The sequence below is a fragment of the Tursiops truncatus genome, chromosome 1 (genome assembly GCF_011762595.2).
Source record: "Tursiops truncatus isolate mTurTru1 chromosome 1, mTurTru1.mat.Y, whole genome shotgun sequence".
In the NCBI taxonomy this organism is placed as follows: domain Eukaryota; kingdom Metazoa; phylum Chordata; class Mammalia; order Artiodactyla; family Delphinidae; genus Tursiops; species Tursiops truncatus.
Window position 1 is genome coordinate 107589307 of NC_047034.1, and position 26969 is coordinate 107616275.

At 44.2% G+C, this 26969-nt stretch overlaps 1 protein-coding gene and 1 long non-coding RNA gene across 5 annotated transcripts in view; both read right to left on the reverse strand.

Moving 5' to 3' along the window:
* Positions 1-1320: 1320 nt before the first annotated feature.
* LOC141275704 (uncharacterized) lies at positions 1321-8422 on the reverse strand. The gene is made up of 2 exons (XR_012323925.1): positions 5533-8422; positions 1321-1538 (listed from the first exon to the last, which is right to left on the reverse strand). It is a non-coding gene; the product is annotated as an uncharacterized lncRNA (long non-coding RNA).
* A 12725-nt stretch (positions 8423-21147) lies between these two features.
* Positions 21148-26969, reverse strand: part of HS2ST1 (heparan sulfate 2-O-sulfotransferase 1) — a 187456-nt gene continuing 181634 nt past the window's right edge. For 3 of the 4 annotated variants that reach the window (XM_033863834.2, XM_073787749.1, XM_033863839.2), the window contains one exon: positions 21148-26090. In XM_033863834.2, the coding sequence (XP_033719725.1) occupies positions 25861-26090 (230 nt within the window). In that variant the 3' untranslated portion in view covers positions 21148-25860. The remainder of the gene's footprint in view (positions 26091-26969) is intronic. The other variant, XM_033863838.2, reaches the window with a different exon arrangement.

The window sequence follows — 26969 nt, forward strand, 5'->3', positions numbered from 1 at the left end:
GACAAAAATCCAGAGAGAAGTTACCGTCCCCAGTTTACAGAAGCAGAGATGGAGTCTCAGAGAGGTGAAGGGACTGGCCGCACTGCTGGTTAACAGCGGGGATGGGTTTGGGGGTCTTCTGAATACAGATTCCCCCCTCAACCCTTACAGCCTATGTGGATCGGCCCTGCTTACAGCCTGCATGGATCACCTCCTTGCAGTCAGATGACGTATAATGAGGAGGTTTGAAGGTGGTGATGGTTATAAGGAGAAGCCCTACGGGCCCCAACCAGCACTGGCTCAGGCTTTGAGGACAGCTCAGAATGAGCCAGAAGAAATGGACCCCTCAGGGCCTAATGGCCACCAACACATTTCTCATGTGGAAATATAACTCCAATAAAAACAACTCAGATCCTAGCTTGGTAGCATTAGCTTTAAATACTCCAACCCTGGCCTCAGTCCCAGTGCTATCCCCTAACTTCGTCTGCGCCCTGGTCAGTGTGGCTAGCCCACACCAGCACGCAAAGCACGTACGTCTGAGAGACAGTGCTAAGTGGGGTCCCTGAGGGAGGGAGGTATTGCTAGTATTGGTGCATCTGGTTATAAGAAAAGGCCCTGGGCTTCTAAGCCATGGGCTGAATGCACTGCCTTCAGAGTGAGGAGGTTAGCGCAGAAAAGACCAGCAGCGGCCTGACAAGCTCGCCAAGGCCGTGGCACCATGTGCATCCCAGCAAGGATGGACTCGATCGCACAGACTGGCATCCTAATGGCCTGGAGACCCCACTTCACTGAGTGCATGGCCCGACCCCCTAAATCCTTCCATCACCTACCGTGGGTATTTTTCAATGTGCACCCTTCCTTGTTACAGAGGGGGTTGGAGACACCTAACAGCAGAAACGCCTACACGCTAAACTACAGGTAGGTTAGAAATAAAAAGAAAATGGAATAAATGATGTGGCTACAACAAAAGTCCCAATCACATATGCTCGTTGTGCATCAGGCATCGATCTGGCTTCGTTTTCTAGCTGCCGTGGCCAAACAAAAGGTTGAGGGTGGGCATGGAGAGGGTATGATTTGTTTGAGAATTCAGTGACCATCAAAAGAGCAGAACAAACCAGGCCTGTGAAATGAGCCAGTCACAAGAGGACAAATACTACAGTAAGTCCCCTACACACGAGTTCTGTTCCAAGAGCGTGTTCATAAGTCCAATTTGTTCATAAGTCCAACAGAGTTAGCCCAGGTACACAACGAACACGATCGGCTATATAGTACTGTACTGTAACAGGTTTATAATACTTTTCACACAAATAATACATAAAAAGCAGACACACACACACAAAATAAAGAAAACATTTTAATTTTACAGTACAGTACCTTGAAAAGTACAGTAGTACATTACAACAGCTGGCATACAGGGGCTGGCATGCAAGTTCGCATCTTTGAAAGTTTGCAACTTGAAGGTCCATATGTAGGGGACTTACTGTATATGATTCCACTTATGAGGTACCTGTAGTAGTCAGATTCATCAAGACAGAATGTAGAATGGCGGTTTCCAGGAGCTAGGGGAGAAGGAAATGGGGAGTTAACGTCTAACAGGTACAGGGTTTCAGTTTGGGAAGATGAAAAGACTTCAGGAGATGGACAGTGGTGATGGTTGCATAATATGGTGAGTGTGCCTAATGCCACTGAACTGTAAACCTAAAAATGGTTAAGACGGTAAATTCTATGTTATGTGTATTTTACCACAATTTTTAAAATTTATAACTTAAAAATGAAAAAGAAAGTAAACACACGAACAAAATACAACCACGCCCTCAGGAGAAGCTAAACTACTTCTGGTACTAAGATCAGGAAGAAGTTTCTCCTTAGAGAGTCACCAAGGGAGACTGTAAGATCGTAAGAGATGGCCTCATAACATGCTAACAGGAGATGCACTTCCCAGCCTTCAATGTGGGTTGACGGCTTGACAGTAAAATGCAGTTCCTATACAGTAGGGTCGGGGGATAGCATGCAGTCCAGACAGGCGCACTGTTGGCTCAGGGAGGCCGGAGAAGCTGTGTGGCCCATGTGGCTGTGTCCTGCATGGCTCCAGCATGGGGGACCTTGTGGCAGCACCACGGTTGCCCTGGGTAAGTAAGATTTGCAAATAATGCCACTAGACCACCCACTCGAGTTAACACTAATGTGAGGCTGGTGTCCCCAGGTTCTCCAGCCATCAAGGCTGAACTCTGCCCTTAACTCAGCATCTATGCCCGGAGGCTGCAGGAAAGCCAGTCTTCAGTGTGTCCCTCCCCACCCAGGTAAATACCCCAGGAATATGTTCACATTCTAGAGCTCAGTTCTGTTTGTCACTCGTCATATTGCCCTGGACTGTGTTCCATTCCTTCTCAGTCCTGCTGGATCCCCCCAGCATAAACACAGACCCCCTCCCCTACAGCAGAACATAATCAAGACCAACCTATAACAGTGATCAAGATTTTCTGAGAGCTTAAAGAGAGCACAAAATAGAAACAAAAAGCTTAAACCTTGGAGGTAGGGAGGGGAGTCTGAGCTATCTTTGTCCTTAGCCCCTAACTTGCCCCACGTTTCAGGGTCAGCCTACTTTCCCCCAATTAAATGCTATGTCTGTGTCCCCTTCACCTAGAACCTATGTTCCCCAGTTCCTATCAGGGTCCAACAAGAAACAGAAGCATCTCAGGCTGGCCTCTAAGTCAATGCCACAGTAATCTCAGAGATGCAACTCTTCATACAGAGGAGACAACCCCTCACAGTGTTTTACGGAGCCACCTAGTTCCTCTTTAACTCAAATATCTTCATTCCGAATAGGCTGTACTTGAACATGATCGAATGCCCATTACAGCGTTTCCTCTGAAATGAAGCGCTATTTCCCTCAACGATGAATCAAAGAGTTGCAATGAGTATGTCCCCCTTTCTAGTTACCGTGTGTCCAAAATTGTGGGCGCCATCTAAATTCCAGCAACACCCTCACCCCACTTCTACCGCAGTGGAGCAGAAGGGGCCGGCCTGATTCCTTCTGCCCACTCCTTCTGGCAGTGGGTAAGATTGCTTCCAGGGTTTGCGGCTTGGTAATTTTTGGACTCATTTGCAAAGCAAATGCAGACTATTAAAATTAAGGTTCAGTGATGTGGGGCACTAGCTGAGGATTTCTTTTGTTTGTTTTGTTTGAAAACCACAGTCTTACTCTGCAAGATCTAGCAGGAGGGCCGATAGCTTTTATTCACTGTGTTCTACTCCTTCCAGTGAAGCTCTGATGGACGTGTCCTAATGGAAGGGGCCACCGAGATGGGGTGGTTGGCTGGTGGCAGCGGAGTGCCAGTGCCATTAGGGACAGGCCAGGCTGGAAAGTTGGCCTGGTCTGGGTACTGGTCTCTGTGCTGGTGTTATTGGTCATGGTCCCCAAGGGGGAGGCTTTGGGTTCTGATTCCTCGTAGTGAAATTCGGTGTAGAGTGTTTGGTCAACTTCAAAGCCACGTGCAACTCCGTCAGATCAGTGTTTCAGACACAACCCAAGTCTGTCCAGATGTGGAGGATGGGGGCAGGGAGGGGCGCTGCCGTGTTCGATTTAGTTTACTCTTGGCAAAACAGATCTTCCCAAGTCTCATGAGGGAAAAGGCAGCTTAGACAGACAGAAACAGGCTCTGAGGCCCTTTGGACATCAAATAACACTAGCAAAACAACATTTAGATGAGTTAAGTGTAAATCAATCAGAAACATATGGACTACATTTCCCTGAAAATACACAGGGGTTTACAAATTACAGGCGCAGGGGTTTGGCGAAACGCAATTCAAGTTTTGCCAAACCTAAAATGTTTGGAGAAGATTTAAAGAAAGTACACTGACCCCAAATGCCTTCAACTCTGCTCATCCCTGACACTGATAATATCCCACACAACCACAAGCATTTAAGTGCATGGGTTTTAAGAGATTTATATGTTGAATAAACTTAACTACTCACAAGAAGCTGAGATTCTTTTCCAAATGAAAAGAAAGCTGAAACTGTCCAGTGACCCGCTCACAAAATGGAATAAACATCTACGTTTTGAGTTGGGCCAAGGAGATATACCTACATGCTTAAACTAGCAACAAAATGGAATCGTCTAGGCTTTCTAGCCTATAATTGCATATTCATGGAGCACTGGCTCTGCTTTTCCCCATCCCGGGGCTGCCTTCCCACGACTGGTGGTATGTGTCCATTTGCTGTGTATGTGGACAATGTGTTGATAAATACAGTAGTACCTCTGTCGCATGGTGACTCTCCCACATGTGGCAGTGAGCCAGGAGGCATTTCTGTCTGGAAGGAAGGTTGTCCCAGTGGAATCAGGGCACCCAAGATCCAAATGTTTAGGTTTTCAGACTCAAACGTGAAGCTATACAAGATTCGGTGGACCCCGCCCTGAGATGAGATCAAGTCCCCAGACTGGATGGGGGACAAGGAGAGCAGAGGGAAAATCAGAAGAGTCTGACGAGGGTCCCGCCTCTCAGGACCGAGGGGAATGAGGGAAACCACAGAGGTTTGGGAGCGGAAGAACAAAGGACACCTCCGCCCTTCCCCCTACGCCCCCAGAACAGCAACAGCCCACCCCTACCTCCCATGCGCAGGAGCAGCAGAGTGGGAGGGACTCCTGGAGGCCCCAGATGGAGAGCCCTGTGACAGCACCCTGCCCTCCCCGCGCCCCCGGAGTTCCCACAACCCAGAGGCCCTGTAGGAGGGAGGGAGGGTTCCCCCCAGGCCTTCCAAGGAGGCGGGAAGTAGCAGAAAAGAGTCAGTTCAGTTCACGTCTTGCCACAGGGAATGAGCTAGCGCAGCTGCAACCCTGTGTCGGTCAGAGACAGAAGGGAATGGCCGGGAAGATGCAGACATGGGAGGCTGGCGTGAATGCTTGACCGGGTCAGAGGTCCCCTCTCTACAGTCCCTGCCACCGCCCCCAGCCTCCCTTGCCCACTGTTGCTGTGGCAGTAACGAGCCATCCAGAAGGGGGACCCAATCCCCGGGGATAGAAATTGTCCGCCACCCAGCAGAATGGGATTTGAAATGGAACTGGCATTGATTTGAACAAAAAGTCACGTTTCTTGCACACTGGAGCTGTGGTCCTAGATTCATGCCCTCTCCCCGGGAGGGTGAGGTGACAAAGTTGGTCAGAGGCAGCGTGCCCTTTGGACTGTGCAGGACCCACCCTGAACTCTAGGAGGCGGTCAAAGCTTCTCCTACCTCACTCCATCCCAAGGAGGAAAGAAAATGGACTCATGGGGTCCTCAGCGGGGCGGAGAGGGTGGGAGGGGGCGCAGGTGTCAGCTGAGGAAGGGACGGTCAGCAGAACTGGAGCATGTGGGAAACCCCCTTCCATCATCTCTCTCCTCACAGAATCCCAAGCCCCTGAGCAACTGATGGAGAGAGGCGAGGTCCAGAGACAGGAGAACAACACCTCCTCCCACCCTCCACCGCCCTCCTCCAAGAGAGGGCCTGGAAGCAAGCCCGCCCACGCCCGCAATACTCAGTGAGGCTGAGAAGCTGGGCCTCTCTTGTTTCCTCACCTCATTGGGACTGGAATCTTGCTTCTGCCTTCAGAGGCCCTCAGGGCTAAGGTTGGGCAGGGGCACAGGCCAGGGACTGGGAGGCCAGGCAGGTACCTCCAGCAGGGAAGATCAGCGCCTGGTATTTCACTGAACAGGGTGGGAGTTGGGTTTCCAGGCAGAGAAAATGCAAACAAGAGCAATAAAAAATACAGGGAACATAAATTTTGTGTGCATGTGTCACTTAAAATCCCATAGTGGGGGATCGCTGACACGGGGTTTGGGGAATTCTGCATGTTGGTGATTGGAAGTAGGGACAAACTGGCCACTCAAAAATGAACAGAAAATTGGCCTCCTTTGTCCGTTAGGCAGAAGCTGGAATTTGTCCTTAGGACAGAGGTTTTCCTCCTTCTGGGGGTTCCCTCTAGTGACTCTCTGGATTGTACAGGTGTCAGTCAAGTGCCTTCTCTGGTTCTGGCCGTGGTGAAGTTCTCTGTATGCAAAGAATGTACTTCAGAGCAGGGTGTTAGGAGCAGAAAGTCTTCGTTACTGAATAATTGCAGACAGCCACTTAATAGGAAACTACTTAAGGGGCTCTTTTATAATAAATAGGAGGGGGGAAAAATGTGATTGGTGCTTGAACTTGAAAAAGAAAACTCAAAATTATGAAATTAAACTTTGAAAAAGCTTATATTGAACACAATTTCAATTATAATTACATATACACATTCTTAGGCCGAAAAAAAATAAGCCCTTTATTTTAGGAAAAAATTTGCAAATATTTGTACAGTAGCACTGCGTCCTTTGCTTTGTACTTTACTTTCATAGCCAATCTTACTTGATGGGCCATTTTTACAAAAGTATAGAAGAGCTTTATGAGTTTTCCCAAAGACTTCTCATAGTGTTTTGATAGATATATTTTTCCTTTTGAGGTGCCTCTGGGGTCACTCTCTCTGCTGACTCTCAATTTTTCCTGTTGTTAACTGGCACACCCCTATTTTTAATGGCTATGATTTGAGCAGTTCTCCAACTTCATTCTCCTCAATCTTTTGCAAGATTTGAAATTTGACTCTGAAATAGATTTGCTTAGCTTGCATTGTCCTATCAGATGTTTATAACAACCCACAGACATCAGGAGACTACGCCAAAAAGGGCTTCGTGAGATGGGTGGGGGATAGGCCATGGTGGCTGTCCATGAATAAATATTTTTGTGTTATCATGACTTTCATTTCCCTACACAACCTTATAAGTACAGGGACTCCAATAATGAATATTTGAATAACCTCTCTAATTCTGTTTATTAAAAGAATGGGAAAAGCACGACATCTCTACAGGAAGAGATGCTATTTTGTGGTTTAAACTCTTCCCTTTCCCCACTCCTTCGTCTCCTGGCCTTTTAGAGGAGGACATCCAGTGACGTCAGCCTCTAGTCTAGTCTAGGCCTTAAATCGGCAGTTTGGAATAATTCCCAAGTGTTTGCATGAGGTTCATGGAAGTTCACCAAGGAGGAGCTTGAACAATGATGGGAGGCTGAGGCTCTAGCTGAAAAGAGTGTTTGCTTGCCTGGGTGTCCATGGAGCCAGAAATGAAAACAGTGAGAATGACAACAGAAATAACATAATCGGTGTCTTTAACAAGTAAGAAATAAAGGGTGTCATTAGAAAATACTTGTATTTGTTCCCTGCCCCGCTGCCCATTTAGGCCAACCCTGTGAGCTATTGTGCCCTGCATCCCTGTGAAATCTCAGGTGCCCTATCCTTTCCGTTGAGATAATTACGTCTCTGGTCATTTCTAATCACAGGAACAGACACAGTTCAGGAACTAACATGTCCAGTTCCACCTAACAATTCAAAAGACCAACTCACTTCTCCCTCCTGCTTCCAGCGTGGGAGGCAGAGGATGGAGGTCGAGCTCCAGGGGATGGAACGTAAGGGCTCTTTGAGACTGAAGGCGGGGGTGTGCGAATGACTGCCCCTGGGCTGGGCGTGGTTATCTTTGACCTTGGCAGAGCGAGGCTCTGTAATTTCTTGTCGAAGCCCGGACACCTTAGAGAGTGGAAGTAGAAAGAGGAGATCTGGAAAATCCCCTGGCAGTCCAGTGATTAAGACTCTGTTCTTTCACTGCCAAGGGCCCCGGTTCAATCCCTGGTCAGGGAACTAAGATTCCACAAGCTGCGTGGCGTGGCAAAAAAAAAAAAAAAAAAAGAAAGGAATATGTATATATATTTTTAAAAGGGTAGTTTAAAAAAAAAAAAGAAAGAGGGGCTCTTGTGTCCTCCTCCACCCAGATCCTTACACCCCCCCTTCAGCCTCTGGAGCTCTGCAGACCATTCCCCACCCATTTTGGGGTCCCACTGCCCCTACAGAAAGTCCTCTTCGACCTGGAAGACAACTCCAGGCCTCCCTCCCATTGGAACCCTCAGGTCCTTGGAAAACATGCTCACGGACTGCTGGTGAGGGAGGGGTGCCATTGAACACACAAAAAATTCTTTTGAAAGAAATTTTCTCTCCAATCTTTACCAATGTTTTGGCCTCTGAATCTTCTGATGGTCAGTCAGCTAATGGTTGGAACACCAGCTCTAAGCCAGCTCCCCTGCACATCCCGCTGTGGTGGCCAGCATCTCACTACAAAAAAGGGAAGAAATTGGCACTTGTCTTAAGCTGAAACTACAACAGAAAGCGTCCGTTTTACCATCCTTTCATAACAACAAAAATAACGATAGCAATAGTAGTTGTCCTCCCCTCCTGTTCCTATAAACTACTGACTATGCTAAGGGCTTATAGGATCATCTCATTTAATGCTTACAACGATTCCATGAGGTAGGTACTATTATTAGCCGTATTTTAGAGATGAAGAAAATGAGAGAGAAGTTAATTTGCTGCACATCACACAGGTGGTAAGAGGAGAGATTCACACTCATATATCTCTCACCACAGAGGATTTTGGAATTCAGAGCTTTGACTCTGTCAAGGAGACTCTACTCATGAAAACTGTTGGGGCCAATTAATCACACACTCACTCCGTGTGGTAAGTTTGGGACCAGCTGAGGGATCAAGCCATCCACTCTGTTGCTGGAAAAGCTGGGTGGCAGGGATGAAACTGAACTTATAACCAAACAAGTCTTCCTGCCCCTTCTCCTCTGACTTGATCTTACTGCCCTTCACACCCTCCACGCCCACCAGTCAGATGCTCACTAATGGAACCCCCCCAGGTGCACTTGCCATGGGGGGTGGGGGGATGCATGCACAGAGGGGTGGGCAGTCCCCCTGGGGTTCAGCAGATCTCAAAGGCAGACACGTGTTCCATTGCCCGTCCAATAGAAATCATGTTCCAGGCTTTCCGGGTTGTCAGGCCAGCCAGTCACATCACCTGCTCTGGGAGGACAAAGGGAGAGGCTGAGAGACATGAGGAGTTCCAAGAGGGTTGGTGTCCTAGAACCAGGTCTCTGCTTAGCGAGGAGGATTCTGAGGTCAGAATGGGCCTAGAAACAAGGGAAGAAGTCGGAATTGTTCACGTATGTGCCATTGGCTGTAAGGGGCTGGCCTACAGATAGGAAGTTACCTGGAAGAGAAGAGTCATCAGCAGCAGAAGGAAGTCTAGGACTTTTCCTTGCTTATGTGACATGTAGGATGATGCAAGGTGTCAACAGCAAACTAGCACTCGCCGTTGGCACTTGCCAACTACCTCTATAAGGATTAAATCATGTGCTGCTGCAGCTGGTGATTTTCAACACCCCCTGAAAGGAGTTCAGGGTGGAGAGCAGAAATGAGGCCCTCTGTGCTCTGGGAAAACTGGCAGAATGGGTCTTCAGATAGTTAGATATTTTCAGGAGCCGATATCGTCAGCCCAATTCTTGTATCTCCTCAGATCTAGAAAAGCACTAAAATCCTTCATGGTGATGACTGCTCCTCGTGACTTAGCAGAAACCTTCTGCAAAAAAATGTGTGCTTGATTTTATGTACTCCCCCTTCACCAAAATCACCTATATACCGGCCTTCGCCCCTGTCTCTTAGGAGCAGTTTCTCAGAACTCTCTGAAATGCTGCCTCCCGGGCTATAGTCCTCATTTTGCCCAAAATAAAACTTGACTCACAACTCTCACGTTGTGCATTTTTTTTAAGTCGACAAAGGGTCAGGCCACAGTGTTCCCATTTTCCACTGCCCCTTACCTCTTGGTTAGAATGTGGTACGTGGCACAGGGACTGGTAGCCGTTGAATGTGAAGTTGCATCCACGTTCACGGAAGCACTCAGAGGTTTTGCGCATCTCCTGCCTCTTCAGCAGAGGCCCAGTGAGCTAGAGAACCGCCGCACCCTCAACCCCAGCCCTGTACGGCTGCTGCAACCAACTGCCACAAACGTAGTGACATAACACAGATTAACAGTGTTATAGTCCTTGAGGTCAGATAGCCAAAGTGAGTCTCACTGCGCTAAAATCAAGGTGTCATCAGAGCTGTGCTCCTTTCTGGAATCCATTTTCTTACTTTTTCAGCTTCTAGAAGCTGCCCATATTCCTCGGCTCATGGCCCCCTTCTGACTTCAAAGGCAGAAACAAGTCAAATCTTTTTCGCATTGCATCACCTGACACTGATTTTTCTTCCTCTTCCATCTTTTAAGAACCCTTGTGATTACACTGGGTCCCCCCTGGATAATCCAGGCTACTTTCCTGATTTTAAGGTCAGCTAATTAGTAAACTTGATTCCATCTGCAACCTTAATTCTCCCTTGCTGTGTAGCATCACACACTCACAGGTTCTGGGGATTAGGGCATGGACATCTTTGGGAGGTCATTATTCCCACTAGCGCACTCCCCTCAACCTTGCCAAGCAGCAGCTGGCGTGCACGCGCGCACACACACGCGCACACACACACACACACACACAACATACCTAAATACTCCTAAAGAGGAAATTTGAACAATGAGCTCATTCATATCTACTGGCTTCTGCATCTGTTACATATGGTCCCTCCTCTAAATAAGGCTGATTTTTACTTTTTCAGACATTAAAGATTCACTGCTTGGTGATTTTTAATCTTATGTTAAGTTGGAAAGCCTTTAACCCAATTAGGAACAGCACGTCGCATTCAGATGTGATCTCAAGCCAGTTCTTTCTTTATTCCCATCGATGTCAGCCGAGCAGAGCCCATCCTGCCTGCTCTCTCCTGGAGCTGTACTCCGGAGGGTCTGCCCCAACTCCCCGCAGCCACATCTACAGTGTTCAGAGCTGCTTCCTAGCAGTGGAAGTGTTAACTGCATGATTAAAGATCATGAGAAGAAAGAAATATTTTATATTTTTAAAACCGCACAGTTATCAATCTTTATTATAAAAAACATATGTGCCTCCCCTTCTGCAGTAGACGTGTTCCTCGCTGGGTATATGTAAATCAAATTCTTTATAAATTGAGTCATATTTTAAATGCACTAGGGGAGCTGCCTATTTAAAGGGATCCTGCTGTGAATCTTTTTGTCAAGCCAAGAGGCTGTTTGTGATGCTAATTTTCACCCCTTAATTTGTCTGCTTGTAGGTGCAGATTTTCATAAAATCCCCCCAATTCACAAACCGAAGCAAGGCACACCTGTATCCTATATTTCAAGGGTATCTTTTTCATAAGAGCTCAGAAAGCTGTCAGGTGGATTACCTCATATATCTTCCAACATTCTGCCAGAGGAGTGTAGGGCAGTCATTATTATCCTCAGAGGAGGTGTGACTCTCTCTAGCAGCCACTGCCTTGCGGGAGGCCCCATGAAAGGCGAAGGCTGCTCAGCTGAGAGCCATTTATTTTCCAATTAACAACAGGCTCTGGTCTTGGGAGGAGTGCTTGGGGAGGTTTTCTTTAGAGCCCAGAATGTTCCTTTCGCTACTCTTTGTCACTACTGTCCAGAGAGAGAAACTGAGGAACAAAGAAATTAAGTGCTTTACAAATGTCTGAAATGTCTGTTGAATGCCCGCTCTGCACAAGACATGGTGTTGGAGTTGGGTGGGGTAAGTGTTCAAGATGGCCAGCAGGGCCTGACCTAGAGCTGACCACACAGTGTGGGAGACAGGCAGGTGCTAATGACGGCACCTAGAATGCAGCATTGGGAAACGTCGAGGCCTTCAGCTTGCCCACAATTTTCTTCTCCCAAGGATTTTATAGATATGACCTCATTTAATCCTCACAACACTATAAGGTAATGTAGGCTTTGGTTTTACTCTCTGTAGCACAGGAAAACTTAGAGATTGGTGATTTTCCGAAAGTCAAACGGCAGGTAACTGACAGAGCCAGGACTTGGATTCAGGTCTGTTTCATTCCAAAGCATGTGCTTCACACATCACTGTTATTGAACATAGGCGCAAGCAGTGGGTTGTGTGGGTATAGTGGCAGGAACAATAGATTCTGACCCTCCGGATTAAAGAAACTGTCCCAGAGAAATGCTGTTTGATCCAGGCCTTGAATGGTGAGAAGGATTTCCATAGAGAATAGGGAAAAGAAACTGGGCAAAGGCATGAATGTATATGTGAGTGGTCTGGTGTCCCCAGGTTACAAGAGAGCTACAATAGGGCTAAAGAAGGCTGAGAAAGAGGTAGGGGCATATCATAGAAGGTTTTGAATGCTTCTTTAAAGGAGCTGAAACCCTTTCCCACAGTGGCGGGAAGCCACTGAGACTTTTTGAGGGAGGGAACAGATTCTCTATGGAAGACAATTCTGTCATCAGTGTGAAGAATAAGTTTGAACCAGAAGATCAAATCTTGATAGATAGTATTCTCTCCTCCAACAGAGAGAAAACAAAACCTGGTAGACACTGCCCGAACCCCTGGTGAGAAAAGGGGCGGTCAGAACTGGACGCGATGTTGTCCAACTCCTCGTTTCTTGCCTGTCCTAAGCTGTATGGCAATAAGCTGGGCTCCGGAGGCACCTCTGAGGCATGAGAGGCAAACGTAATCATACTGAACTTCATCTCTTCTTCCAAGACACAAGTCTGTTAGACTACCCACATAGAGTTCCAAGGTCTTGGAGCTGCCAAACCAGAGAAAGAAGATGGAAAAGCTGGTGGGGTCTGAGGCCATAAGAAGCCTCAGGTCCCCTTTCCCCATCCATACCCACCCAAATTTATAAATCTTTTTTTTTTTTTTTTTTTTTTCGGTACACGGGCCTCTCACTGTTGTGGCCTCTCCCGTTGCGGAGCACAGGCTCCGGACGCACAGGCTCAGCGGCCATGGCTCACGGGCCCAGCCGCTCCGCGGCATGTGGGATCCTCCCGGACCGGGGCGCGAACCCGCGTCCCCTGCATCGGCAGGCGGGCTCTCAACCACTGCGCCACCAGGGAAGCCCGATAAATCTTTAACATCCACCCTTCAAAGCATCCGTGCAAGGTCGTGAAGGAGGAGTAGAATTGGAATAAGGTGTATGTTTTCTGTTTCTATTTTTTGGCCTGCAGCATAATTCTTCCGTTTGTTAAAGACCTTGGGGCTCCTGGAAGAGAGGAAATTTAAGAATAAAAGCCATTATAATAATATTGCTATTAGCAGCCGTGGGTTTGGCATGAGGCCTGGGCCACCCAGACTCCAGAGGCCTAAGTGACTAAATGGGAGGCCCCATCTGACTTGGGTGGGTCTGATGTGTCAGCGAGGGAGGTGCTGAGAAACCTCCCCGACACACACAGGGAATGCTGGTGCCAGGGGAGGTGTGTTGCCGGGGGTCGGTAGGGAGAGGCGGTAACAGGGGATATATAACCAGCTTCATAGGTCTCTGGACAGTTCAGAGCAGGTACCACCTACAAAGTGAACTCTGGGGGCAGGAGGCCCTCCTACTCACTTGCCAAGGTGCCGCCCCTCCCTGCCCCAGGGTGCCGGACTCCCACCCCATGAGGCAGAGGTTTTAGTCCTTTGGCTTCAGGCCATGTATACACTGCAAATTTCCAGCTCTGCATCCCCACCCTGGGGGGCAGGTGGTGGTTAAATTCACTAGCCCTGGATATCTCCAAACCCTTCTTTGCAGAAAGGCCCTCGATATGGTACATAGAGGAAGAGAGTGTGGGAGAGCGCACAGACGCTGGGAGACAACTAGACTTTCCTGGGTCCCCACTTTGGATTGAGGCCAAGTCTGCTCCAAGCAGCACGTGGAGGGAGGCTTTGCACCTTCCACCTCCCCAGAGCAGCCTGGACCACCTCCTGCCATGATGTCTGCTGTGCAAAGGCAAGGTTTGTACCTGGTGTCCCTACCAGAACTGGAGTGCCCTGGGAGAACTCCTAAGATGCCCTTGCTGGCCCAGGAACCCAGGACGCAGACTGGCCTGCACATTGAAAGCAGACCCAAAGCACCTACAGTGATTTTCCAAACACTGAATCTGGTTACTCTTTAGACAGTAACAACAACAAACTACTGTTTATCTACTGGGGTACGAGGTATGAAGTAAGAAATAGAGACTTGGAGGAAGCATTTCAAAAAACCAAAATGGCCTAAGCATGCCCCTCCCAACTTCTAGTTGCAAGCCTTCCCAGTGGAGGCCTTTGCTGAGTTACAACCACAGCTGTGGCCCACATGGATGAGTGCCATAGCTCCAGGGTCCCACTTCTCCTGTTGCCAAGCCCTGTGGGGCTGGAGGAAAGAGGCTGAAATAGAATGTGGCAAGACTTTCAAAACAGACCTTCTCCGCCAGCATCACAGCTGTCAGAGCCTGTGTCCCACAATGGTTGAGAGCTAGAAATTTGCACTCAGACCTGGATTTGAATCCTACTTCACCACTTCCCAACCATGCGATTGTGGGAAAGCAACTGGACCTCTGAGAGCCTCATTTTCCTCATCTGTACAATGGGGCTAATAGTAGTACCTTCCTTGGAGTTTTAATAGGATGAAATAACATATGCAAAGCACTTAGCACAGTGCCAGCGTATAGGAGGTGTTCTGTACATGGACAGCACTTTCCTTCTTTCAAAAAGAATGTGTTGAAGAGAACAAACACATTGTACCCAAGGGCTCAGTCTGCTGCTTTGCTGATCTCTAGAGCCTGTGGAAGGAAGGCCTTGCTACGCAGGATGGGGACCAGTTCTGATTTCCCTGGAAGACCTCTGAGCTATGGACTAAACCTTGGTTTGGGCTCTTGCTTCAAGGAGGAAAGAAAAAAAAAACGCAGACGAAATTCATGAGAAACAGGTGGGCACTTTTGTTTACTCCACACCGCTGCAAGAGTCCACGTGTGACCACAGGCTATGGATCTCGGCCAGTGAAGAGAGCACTAGGGATTTCCAAGGAGCTGCAGGTATTCCCACTCTGCCTCAAGCCATGGCTGCACGAGTATCGCAAGGCAGGGAACAAGGAGCCCCCCTGCCATTAACTCCATCCCAGTGAAATATCAAGAGTGAACAAAGAACTTGGGCCAGGAACGATCCGGGTGCCACGTGCTTACTCTGGATAGCTATTTTGGACCCTCAGCTGTATTCCCGGATTTCCTGACTTGGACATTCTAGAGGCCGCTTTGAGGACCATCCCTCCTGTTCATCTCACCCAGAAAGCAGAAACTCATTAGATGGGGCAGAATTTGTGCCTTTCTCCAGAAGAACACATCCAGAGACCTTTGTCTTCTTAGTGGCCACCTCTCCCCTCCCCCAAAGGGTATTTCAGAAAGGAATTTACCAACATGGAAAATCTAAGACTATAGTAAGGAACCCCAAATAGGAAGCAGGTGATGTTGGAGCCAGACAGACCTGGGTTCAAATCTTAGCTCACAACTTCTTTATTATGAGAGGCCTTTCACAGGTTACTGAACCTAGGTGAGCTCGTCCTCTCATCTTTAGACCAGTGCTCTAGTCCGGTGGGTCTTGAAATTTAGTCTGTGTCAGAAGCACCTGGAGGACTTGTTACCACGCAGATTGCTGACCCTACTCAGAAGGTCTGGCGCCTAAGCATCAGTCTTTCAACAAGTTCCCCGGTGATGCTGATGCTATGGTCCAGAGACAGGAGTACACTTCGAGAACCACTGCGACTAACTGTTAATCTGTATCAGAGCCTTTGCTCACTTGGGAGAGACAGGAACATAGCAGGAAAGACATCAGAGTTTGGTGGGCAAGAATCATGAGGGCTGGGTTAGCCCCTCTTCCTCTCACTAGCTGTGTCAGTTTTCTCAGTTGTAAAATGAGGGCAATGACACTCACCTTTCAGGTGAGAGTATAATGGGAAGATAAATATGCAAGTGCCTCGTAAAGTATAACATGCTACACAATTGTAAAGTATTAATTAAATATGAGGATTATTCTAAGGGTTAAAGCTCATAGCGCACGGAGAGGTCTGTAGTGCAGTGACCGGCACATAGTGGGGCTCAATAAATATCAATTAAATGAAAGAAAACCCAGTACCTAAAAATAGCCACTGACTCCATGCCAGAGATTTAGGTCTCTGTCATACGTTAAACAAAAAATGGTAATAAAGTTACAACACATGAAATTCATATTCCAGTCGTGGGTGGCGGAGACCTCCTTCTTGGCTTCTGATCCAATTCATTATTCAAATCCTTTTACCATCGAGTGCTCCACTGCTTAATGTGGAACCAACTGTGGATCTTGATAAGAGGAAAAGACTGGGCTCTGTTTCCACTTTGCTCTTGGCAGTCCTCAGGCCTCCAGGATAACTTTCTTACAAAATGAATAGGGTTGGCTCCCAGAGAGACCAATCTAATCTCATCTTGTCCACTCAGAAGATCCGTATCAAACCTTACAGACTGTCTGACTGCAGTAAGGGGCACCTAATTCCATCTGGATTTGGACCAGTGTTTAAATAATCAAGTAGGGGACCATCAGCATGGTAGAAATAGAGAAGCAAAAATATAACTGGCCCACTTTTTAAACACTGTTCTTGTCTAAAGTTTTATTTGAGAAGCCCCCGTATGAGAGACAGAAACAGAGCACGAGTGAGAAAGCAAGAAGGGAGTTTAAAAGTCCACCGCCTCCTTTAAAAACACATATGAAAGAATCAACATCTTGCGTTTTCACTGTTTTACGGGCATGACGGTCTGATCAGATAACCGTGCTCTGCCGAGAGACCTAATTACCAGTCCTCTGGAGAATTTAAATTACTTCTAAAGGAAAAAAAGAAAAAGTCTCTGGTTACTCTTGGTTGAATAAAATGTTACTTATTTCCCCTCAGCCATTTTCAGAAAGGCTCTGCTCACTTCAAATGGAATTACTGGTGAGCTCTGTTACCCAGACAAGGTACACTTCAGCCAGTCAGTTTCGAGAGATGCTTAAAAAATATCGGTTTCTAACACGTAAGACTCTGAAAACACGCTGCATTGTTTTTTTATATCTCAGTCTGGCTGTGTTATTAAGGGAACACCCAGAGTCAGTAAAACAGATACAAATTGAATGTTATTGCCACAAACACTATAAATAAATCTCTAGGGATGCTATGTGAAATACCCTGATGTAGGCCAAATTGGTTCATATTTGCAAAGTAAAACCAAAGGTCGGATGCCAGATCACTTGGGTACTGGAGGTCTACCTAGGCCAGATTCGAACACTCAATTAGATACAGGTTAAAGCTTTCATTTGCTACTTTTTGCTTTAATTTGCTACTGAAGAAGGTACAATCTTTTCAAAAATCACAAATTGAGTGTTTAGGTGTCAAGAAATTCTTTGATGTCAAGTTTCTACTAAGAGACTGAATGATTTAAATTGGAAAAAAGGAAGAAAGAAGGAGAGGGAGAGGGAGAAAGGGAAAGAACTGAACTGTGGTTCTAGAATCCCAGGATAATCAGTCTTGGATCTGCCTGACTCCAGCCTCTCAGTGGACTGCTCAGGGAGAGGAATTTCTTAACATTCTTATAGTTCAAACTATGTGTCATTATGTTTCCTGTTTATTGGCAGGGAGGAGGGGTAGTACTTAGCAAAAAATCTGGACAGAGTCAGTCTTACTGTACTTAGAGCTCATCCTGTTTCTTTTCCAGCATCACTGTTAGGCTGACAGCTCTAGTAATCTAGTTGCCCAAACCTTTGACTGAAACCCTAAAATGAAAATCAATCCAACCAGGTTTTCAATATTTCCCTATAAACTCTCTCAGTGATAATGATGTGAAACATTTCCAGGCATGACATTCATTTTGAAGCTTCAGTTTTAGGGAAGTCACACAGATAAGGGAGAGGCTAAAGTAGATTGGTGTGTTTCACTAGATGCCTTTGACATCAAACCACAGGGCAGCACGGGTGCTTTTAGGGAAATTCTTTGCCAAACCCTAACCCAGGTCACAAGATCTGAATGAGCAAAAAGAGGCATGGGAATGAAGCATTTAACAGTGAGACAGTGAATCCTGTCTTTGTGGTGCAAGGTTCTCTGGGCAGACACTGGTCTGTTTTATAAACTTTCACCTGGAAAACAATCACCATTGCATAATTGGGGCAAAGGCAAAGGATGTTGAGCATCTGTATAGATGCTGTTTTGCAAACCCAAATATTGCCCCCATTCTCCATTTACTGATCACATCCCATCTGTCACCAAATGTTGGGGTTTCTGGCACTGAGATGCATCTGCTTCTCCCCAGCCTTATCACCACTTCCTTGACAACTGCAGTAAACTCCTTAGAGGTTCTCATGCCCCAGCTTTCAGCCCGAGAGTACGTTCTCTACACTGCTGCAACGATCTTTCAAAACTCAGTAGTTGGGCTTCGCTGGTGGCACAGTGGTTAGGAATCCGCCTGCCAATGCAGGCGATACGGGTCCGAACCCTGGTCCGGGAAGATCCTACATGCCGCGGAGCAACTAAGCCGTGCTCCAGAACTGCTGAGCCTGTGCTCTAGAGCTTGCAAGCCACAACTACTGAGCCTGTGCACCACAACTACCAAAGCCCGCACACCTAGAGCCAGTGCTCCGCAACAAGAGAAGCCACCGCAGTGAGAAGCCCGTGCACCGCAACAAAGAGTAGCCCCCGGTCGCTGCAACTAGAGAAAGCCCGCACACAGCAACAAAGACCCAACACAGCCAAAAATAAATAAGGAAAGTAAATAAATTTATATATATATAAAAAAACAAAACTCAAAAGTGACTACCTCATCCTCTGCTTACAACCCATACAGGTTAAAATATGAACTACTTATCTTTAGCACTCAAGACTGAAAAATCTCCTTGGGGAAAACGGCAGAAAAACACAGTAAGCTCCCCAAAGGACACAGCCCTCAGGTTCCTCTGCTCTAAGGAAGGGATAAATGCTTGAATGTTTAGATTAAACTAACTTTTGTGGGTTAGGCTGGCCCACATGTATGTTGGTTCCACATGGATTTCAAACAACCAGCTTATAATGGATTCTGAGAATACAACCCATTTGTTAGATTGGGACCACAAATGAAGCATTGTTTTATTTGTCTTTCTCATTAAAATGTAATAGAATTAAAAATTATGTCTGAAGATCAACAATGTCTCTCACAGTAAAACCTTATCATTTTAACCTACGAACCCAATTAGGCGTCTAGAGAAGTGTGAGGACAGATTCATTTGTCATGAAATGAAGCCTGTCGTAGAGATGAAGATGGAAATCTACATTTTAGAGCAAAGTAATAGGTACTAGGTGTCTAGAACTTGATTACCCGAGTGAGGTTGGTTCTTCTGCTATTTCAAGGTTATAACTAAGAGATGAAGCTCTTAAGTGTTTTACAAGGTCCAGGGCACTGGGGGCTGGTGCAGGTCATGTATCCTCAACCACAAAAAGAGGTGGTTTATCAGTAAGAATGAGATTTTTGCAGGATGCTTTGTATTTCTTCTTTACACCCTCTCTTCTCAACAAAGGCCATGCCTCTTTTGTTCATCTTTCCTATTCCTCACGCCTAGCATATGTTAATGAGTGACTGAGTGGATACACACTGCAACACAGTAGGTCCAAATAGGTGGTTCCTCATCTTTTGCTTTCTTATTTAAATGTTAGCACTTCTTTAACACTTACTATATAACAGGAACCAAGTAAGTACTACATTTACATATATATTATCTCAGTCCTCAAACTAACTGTTGATATGTGTTATTCCCATTTTGCAGATGAGACAGTTCAGACGTGGGGAGGGTTAATTTGCTCAAGTTCAAATAGCTAGTAACTGGTGGTGCTCCAGAGCCCATATTCTAACCACCATACAAACTGCCTGTTTCTCACAGCCAGTCATAGAACTCTCTATACCTTGTGATTGCATCTTTCAAGTGACTTTCAGTTGTCCAGTTACGAGAATCTCCAGAAGCGATATGTATATGGCGAAGGACTGGGGGAAAAGGAGGCAAGTACTGGCTCTTATGGAAATACGGGAAATCAAATAAAGTCTGAGACCTGTTTTCAAGGTAAAACGCAAAGATAACAAAGGTTTACAAAAATGGATATGGTGATCTCACCAAGCTGGTCATCTGGTTTTGAATAAACATAGGACCAAAAGGTGGGAAGAAAGGAGTAACAACTAGCCAACTCTTAGGGATGATCTTTTCATGAATTCCCATTGTCCTTGTTTTCAGACCAAAAAATAATCTATTCAAGGGACTTAGTATTCTCTCTCATAGAATGAAACAGGTGAAAGGAAAAAAAAAAAATCTTTGGACATTTTTCCTTTTGCTTCCCCCTCACAGGTCTTACGAACTAAATATATTATCAAGAAATCCAGGGCTTCCCTGGTGGCGCAGTGGTTGAGAGTCCGCCTGCCGATGCAGGGGACACAGGTTCGTGCCCCGATCTGGGAAGATCCCACATGCTGCGAGCGGCTGGGCCCGTGAGCCGTGGCCGCTGAGCCTGCGTGTTCGGAGCCTATGCTCCGCAACGGGTGAGCCACAACAGTGAGAGGCCCGCGTACCGCCAAAAAAAAGTAAAATTCAGTGGTATTCAAAAATATTTATGAAAACATCTTCTCTAAAGTGACAACCAGTATTCAGCAGGGTCAGAAGGGCAGGTCACCTTCCTGACAATAGTCTAACCCAGCCTATAAAAGCTACCAGTTATTAGTCTACCCTGGGCCAGCACTTTGCATCTACCTTGTCCAACCTTTACAAGGATACTGTTCTCTCCACTGACTGAAGTCACACTGCTAAATGCAGGTCCATTTGACTCTCAAATCCGTGCTCTCTGTTCTGCCTCTGTGGGTACAGACCAAATTCCCTGTTTAGACACTGTACCACTGAACTGGTATTTTATTCAACCCAATATCATACGATGCTTGCTTAGAACAATGAGTCAGTGGCTGAGAACTGGAAATCTATGTTAATTGAGAGTTTCTCCTTTAAGGGTGAAAAGCATAATTATCAGAAATGTGTATTCTCAAAGAAATATTATGGACGTGTCTAAACTGTGCAATAAATGTTAATCAGATTAACTTTTTTCTTTCCAATTTCCTTTTTATTCTAAGTTGATAGCCCTTTCCTCATTTCCTTTTTAATTCTAATTAAGAGTATATCCTAAGTATACCTTGTAAATCTTCTATCTGAAATTTCACTGCCAATGGTGAAGTACAAAGCAAAAAGCAGCAAAGGCCTGTCAGTCTGCAAGTCACAAATATGCCAGAAAACCACGACAGGCCAGTGATGATGCGTACCTTTCTGGTGGCAGTGATATCTGAGGGTTAAGTTGATGACGCTGAACACTGAGTCCACTTGGAAAACATCCTTCAGCGTCAAGGCTGCGGAAGAAAATATTAAAACAGGACACCAAACCATTTTTGCCCTTCCCACTGAGTGTTTATTTTATAGCTTTTGCATCAGGTAATCAATTGAAACACTTCAACAACAGAAAGCTGGCAGAATGTTAAGGAAAAGGAGTGATTATCTCTCCAACAGATGTGACAAAATGGTTTCAAGTTGGAAACAGTATTGCATAAATGAATCAACTGAACAGGGGAAGGGGAGAGAAGAGAAAGCAGAGACACAGAAAGGAGTGAGCATCTTCCAACATGGATTGTGAGGAAAAAAGGCACTCTTCAGCTGTCTGTGTACTTATAAAATAAAAGTCAAAATATACAATCCATGTTTGTCAAAATTCCATTTGACACTGCTTTAGAGATGCTCATACACCTGACTCTCAATAGAAAGCTAAAGAAGCTGTCTGAAAAATAAGACAGCACCAGTGTGTCTAAACCATAGGCTTACCAGTGATGCATTTTAAAGAGATCATCACCATCAGGGTCCTTTTATAAATAGTACTGGAAAGGTCACAAAGCTGCATGAACTTAAACTGTAGAATAAATCTAACTGATCGCCCGTTTCATTCTTTAAAATTCCCACTCCAGGAAATCAGAAAGCGAGCTCCACTCCAGAGGAGCTGAATTGGCAGTGCATCTGAAACAGGGTTGCTTTTTCCCTCAAAAGGCTGCCTGAGCAGTTTAGTTGGCATCATCCAGCAGCTTTGCATAGCATAAAGGGATGCAAAAATTTAACAGCAATTGCCTTGCTTCCTCTCAAAGCAAATAGCACTAATTTATGAAGAGTCAAATTGTCAACTCATGAAGTAGAAGCACCTGGGCCTCTTAAAGACAAACTTCATAAAAGGTTACAATACCGGGTGCTTCTCATAATAAAGGATTCTAGGACCGTAGGTGTGTTTGAGAATGATCAATGGGAAAACCCAGAGATGGTTTACACAGATGTTCTCTATGTAGAATTTGAATGTAAATTAAAATACCAGCTATGCATTTGGGAACCAGCCTTTAGTTAAATTCTTTAGAGCTTTTAGAATTTTTATTTCATTTTATTAGAAAAAGAGAATCATTGTCTACAAACTATCTTCTTTCTAACTATGCAAATACAATGAGCAAATCATCTGCAATATCAAAATACTGTTTGTAAATCACTGATGGCACAAACAATTTTAGGAATCTCTGATAGGACATAATATTGAGAAAGAGCAACAGTGGACTTCAAATTATAGGCATTAATTGAATTTTAAGAATAAAAAATAAAATGCAAAGTTTAGAAGTCAGTAAGTTTTTCTCTGATTTTCAGTAATTTAAATCCAATCATCAGGAATTCAGAATCACCCAATATGTTCAAAGTTGCACAAATGCGTATGGATGATAGAAAAGTAATCCCCATGCAATATTTTAAGTGTTGCTATCAGATATATTTAAGTGATACTTTACAGATTAAAGTTGGGTAAAATCAAAATATATCCTCCCCATTACATTTTAAAACAGTCACAGTAATTTATCAACAGTTGCCATTTCACAGCAATTAGAAAATAGGAGTTGATACAAGTTGAACAAAAAGGTACTTTTTCCTCTTTTAGGAAATAAACATATATAGATATATATATGTACACATACACATATAACATTATCTTTTAAAATTCAAAGTGGTTAATTTGCTTTTGTATTATAAAAAAAAAAATTTTCCCTATGTTCAAAATACTGAAAAAGCACAAAGGCTGAAAAAAGAAAACCACATTTGCCACTTTAAAAAAATACATTATTGTCTCAGTGGTTCTATTTATTCGATTATAAAGTTAGGTATTATAAGGACTCTGCACTTGTCAGATTCCTAGGACTGTACTGGACCACATGGAATTAAATCTAACCCTTCCTCAGTCTCCAGGAAGGATACTTTTAACCCACCCTAAAAGATGATAGCATAAATGCCCCTATTCTGAACTGTTAAACCGGGAAAGAAAACACGCCCACCTGGAAACAATCGAAGTCGTAAAAGTTTATGAAACCGTGGGAGAGACTGCCTGAATCAGAAAGCTGTTCTTTGGATAGAAGTTAGTTTTTGGAAGTATATAAACTCTTTTAGGCCACTAGAGTACAGATTCAAAAGTGATTTCTCCATAAATAATAATCTGTTACAGGGGTTTGTAAAGTACAACTCATGGTCCATATCTGGCATGTCACCTGTTTCAGTAATAAAGTTTTATTGGGACACAGCCATGCTCATTCATTTATGTGTTGTCTATGACTGCTTTTGTACTAGTATGGCAGAGTTGAGTAGTTGTGATGGAGACCAATGGTGTGCAAAGCCTAAAATAGTATTTACTCTCTGAACCTTTATAGGAAAAGTTCACTGACCCCAGATCTAGTGCACTATGTGCTACTCTAGTTACCTAAAAGAGCTGATGCACCTCAAGGGGATTTTAGCTGGACTCCAAGAATAACCTGCATACTAGGGTTCCTTAGCAGACAAACGTCAGATGCCCCATCCTGAGGTGGTGCTTTACTTTGGGCAAGGAAATCATCTGTATATATTCTCAACAAATACCTATAAAAGGTATTAAATACACCAAAAAGAAAGCCAAGTAAGAAAAGTATGCCTGTTGATATTCCCTTAATATTGTCCTATTATTGGGGGGAAAGGGTGCTACAATGACTCTTTCTGTCAACTTCCTTCAGCTTTTCTTTAAATTTGTCTATAAATGTCTTTTGATAAGTAGCGCTCCCTCCTCCTTCTATGCAATTAATAACCTTTAAAGTCACCTGACTAAAATGCTTACATAGTTTGGTGAGGCCTTGTTCGGGGATATTTATTTAAACTAAACATATTAAAGATTACCCTTTTAGAAAATGTTTCTAAAATTCTTTATCTCTGCTCCTCTAAGAAGTGGAAGAAGGTAAAGAATGCACAGGGAGCTCAAACTCTGCAAAGTATACCTTAAAAACCAGAGGTATAAAATAGCTACCCTTTCTGAACGGTAATGTAAAATAAAAACAGAAAAATCTTCCAAATTTGAAGAGCAAATTTTCCCCTTGCCCTGAGTCAGCTAATGAAATCTTTTTTCAAACAGGGAACCTCCTGAACTCAAGCAGCTGCTCAGGAAACTGTAAGAGTTCACAGGTGTTTCAATATTTCAATAGTTGTTGAAACAGGGAAGATAAAACACTGAGAAGAGATTTATTAGACACAAATTTATATCAAGAGATTAACTGTTTTTTCAACCAGCTTATAGGTGGACTCTTCTCCTTCTTTGTTAAAAAATGAATGGTATGAAACTATATGTTAAAGATGTTTCCATAATACCTTACGTTTATATAGCGCCTTACAGTTTCAAAGTGCTTTCACATGCCATCTCATTTAATCCTCACAACACCCCTGTGAGGTAGGTAGGACAGGTATTATCATCCTCACTGCAGGATGAGGAAACTGAGGCAGAGAGCGATTAAGTGACTTGCCCAAGATCACACAGCTGGTAAGTGGCAGAGCCAGGACAAGAAATCAAGTTTTCTGACTCCTCATCCAGTACTCTTTCCACTATAACTACTGCCCCCAATTATGAATAATGTACTGTGTATCAAAATTGAAAGGTTATTGAAGTTCACTGCAGTGATGTCTTAACAGTAAAGTTAAATGAAAAATACAAGAACAGTAGGTCTGATGGTTTTACTTGACATAATAAAATTGGTGCAAAACCACTTTTTGTCTAATTACTTATAATCTTTTGGTCCAAATACATAAAATATGCAATATTTACAGCATTTTCCAATTTTTTTCGTAAATGCAATGCTTTAAAACACATTATAAAGCACCTTAGTAAAAATAGTCTACAAGTAAAAGTACAGAAGAAGTAGGAAAATCCTACCCATACCACAGCTCACTAAATGGAGTTATAATATGGACTCACCAATACCTCAGTTTACACCTTTACAAATAACCCATGGAGAAACAAATACTAAACTTACTTTTTTGATATTAATGTGTGGAAGCCTTAACCAAAACTTCAGGCAATGTCAACATTCTTTGAAGTGTTTCCCCAATCTTAGATACTGGGGAGACAGGAATGAGAAATACTGCTTTGATTCTTTTTACAGTATTAATAATGGTTTAAATTGATTTTTAACACTAATCATCATTTTTTTAAGAAAATTAAAATGACCTACATAAATATGGGCAGTTCCAACTACAGCAGATACAGTCTTAGCAAACGTGATCAAACATTTCAGTAAATTTCATGGGACGTGATTCACAGAAACAAAGTACACACCGCCAAACAGTTAATAACACTATCCAGTAGAGGTGTATAACCCAAACCTCCAGGTGAAGGTGGAAGTAGCAAATGGATTCATCTTCATTCATGGTTAGTTGAAAAAAAATGCTTTATCAAAAACAGAGTATCAGAACTTTTTCTGAAATTGTATTTCATTATTTAGCCTTCAATTAGACCTGCTATGTGTTTATTTTAGGTGGTGTGTAGGTTTTGTTCAGGCAGGAGGTTATAACTCCCACCAAAATTTAACCAGAAAAAAAAAAAAAAAGGCTGAAACTTAAACTTCCTAGACAACTGACATGTCAGCCAGAATCTACTTCCTTGACGTCACTGTCTGTATCCTAACTCAGTTCAATACAAATTATCTTACACACCCATCAGCAATCCAAGTTGTGGAGCTGAGAACTAAGGTGAAGACAGGGTCAAAGTTGTAGTTCAAGAATCTAACTGCCACACTTTGTACTCAGTTCGATTTAGGGTAAATCTTTTCATAGAAAAAGTTCTGTGCAAGGATGTAGAGGTCTCCATCTTTTTCTCGTACAGCATGGGCTCTGATGAATTGGAACTGCTCTAGTGCAAACTCATAGAACTCATTCTCCATTTTCCAAATGTCAGATTGCTGTAGTTTTGCAATGGTTTGTTTAGTAGGGAGTTTCTTCTCTGTGGTTTTCCTAAGGTGAGATTTCTTTCCTACTTACAAAGGAAAAAGAGAAAAGGTAAATAAATTCTGAGAACACACAAAAGATCAATGCCTGTTTATTTGAAGAGACGGTTTAAGTTAATATGACACATGGAAGAGCATAATTGTTTTGTCTTAATATCATTCAGGCAAAAACAGTGCCCTAATCATACTAGAACTGTGATTTATTCCTTTGTAATGCAAATCCTTACCCTTGTTAAAGACTTAATGAGATGTCAAATAATAAAAGTAAGAATCGTGGACTTCCCTGGTGGCGCAGCGGTTGGGAATCCGCCTGCCAATGGAGGGGACACGGGTTTGAGCCCTGGTCTGGGAAGATCCCACATGTTGCAGAGCAACTAAGCCCATGCTCCACAATTACTGAAGCCCGCGCACCGCAACGAAGAGCAGCCACCGCTCTCCGCAACTAGAGAAAGCCCATGCACAGCAACGAACACCCAATGCAGCCAAAAATAAATAAATTTATTTTTAAAAAAAGTAAGAATGGCCACTTGGTACAGTGTAGGCTGTCACCTTACATGCTGTATTCTCAAATGCTTGGTGCTCTGACTAGTTTGGTTTTAAAGACATGATAAAATACCTATTTTCAAACTTAGTGCTGATTTCTCATAAACTATTCTCTATACCTATGTGTTAAAAGCTAGGGCACATGCATACTCCAGGAAGAGTTCCTCTGATTGTATCTTACCAAAGAACAGAAAAAAAAAATCAGAATTAGATTGGACCAGCACGGTCACTTTCAGATATGTAATACTGTCACAGCTGCTGAAGCATTCCTTTAGGAGCACTGTGACATAGCACAGGATCATTACCAATGTGACTCAGTCTCTCCATCCTACCCCTACCTAAATAGCACTAGACATGTCTAAAGG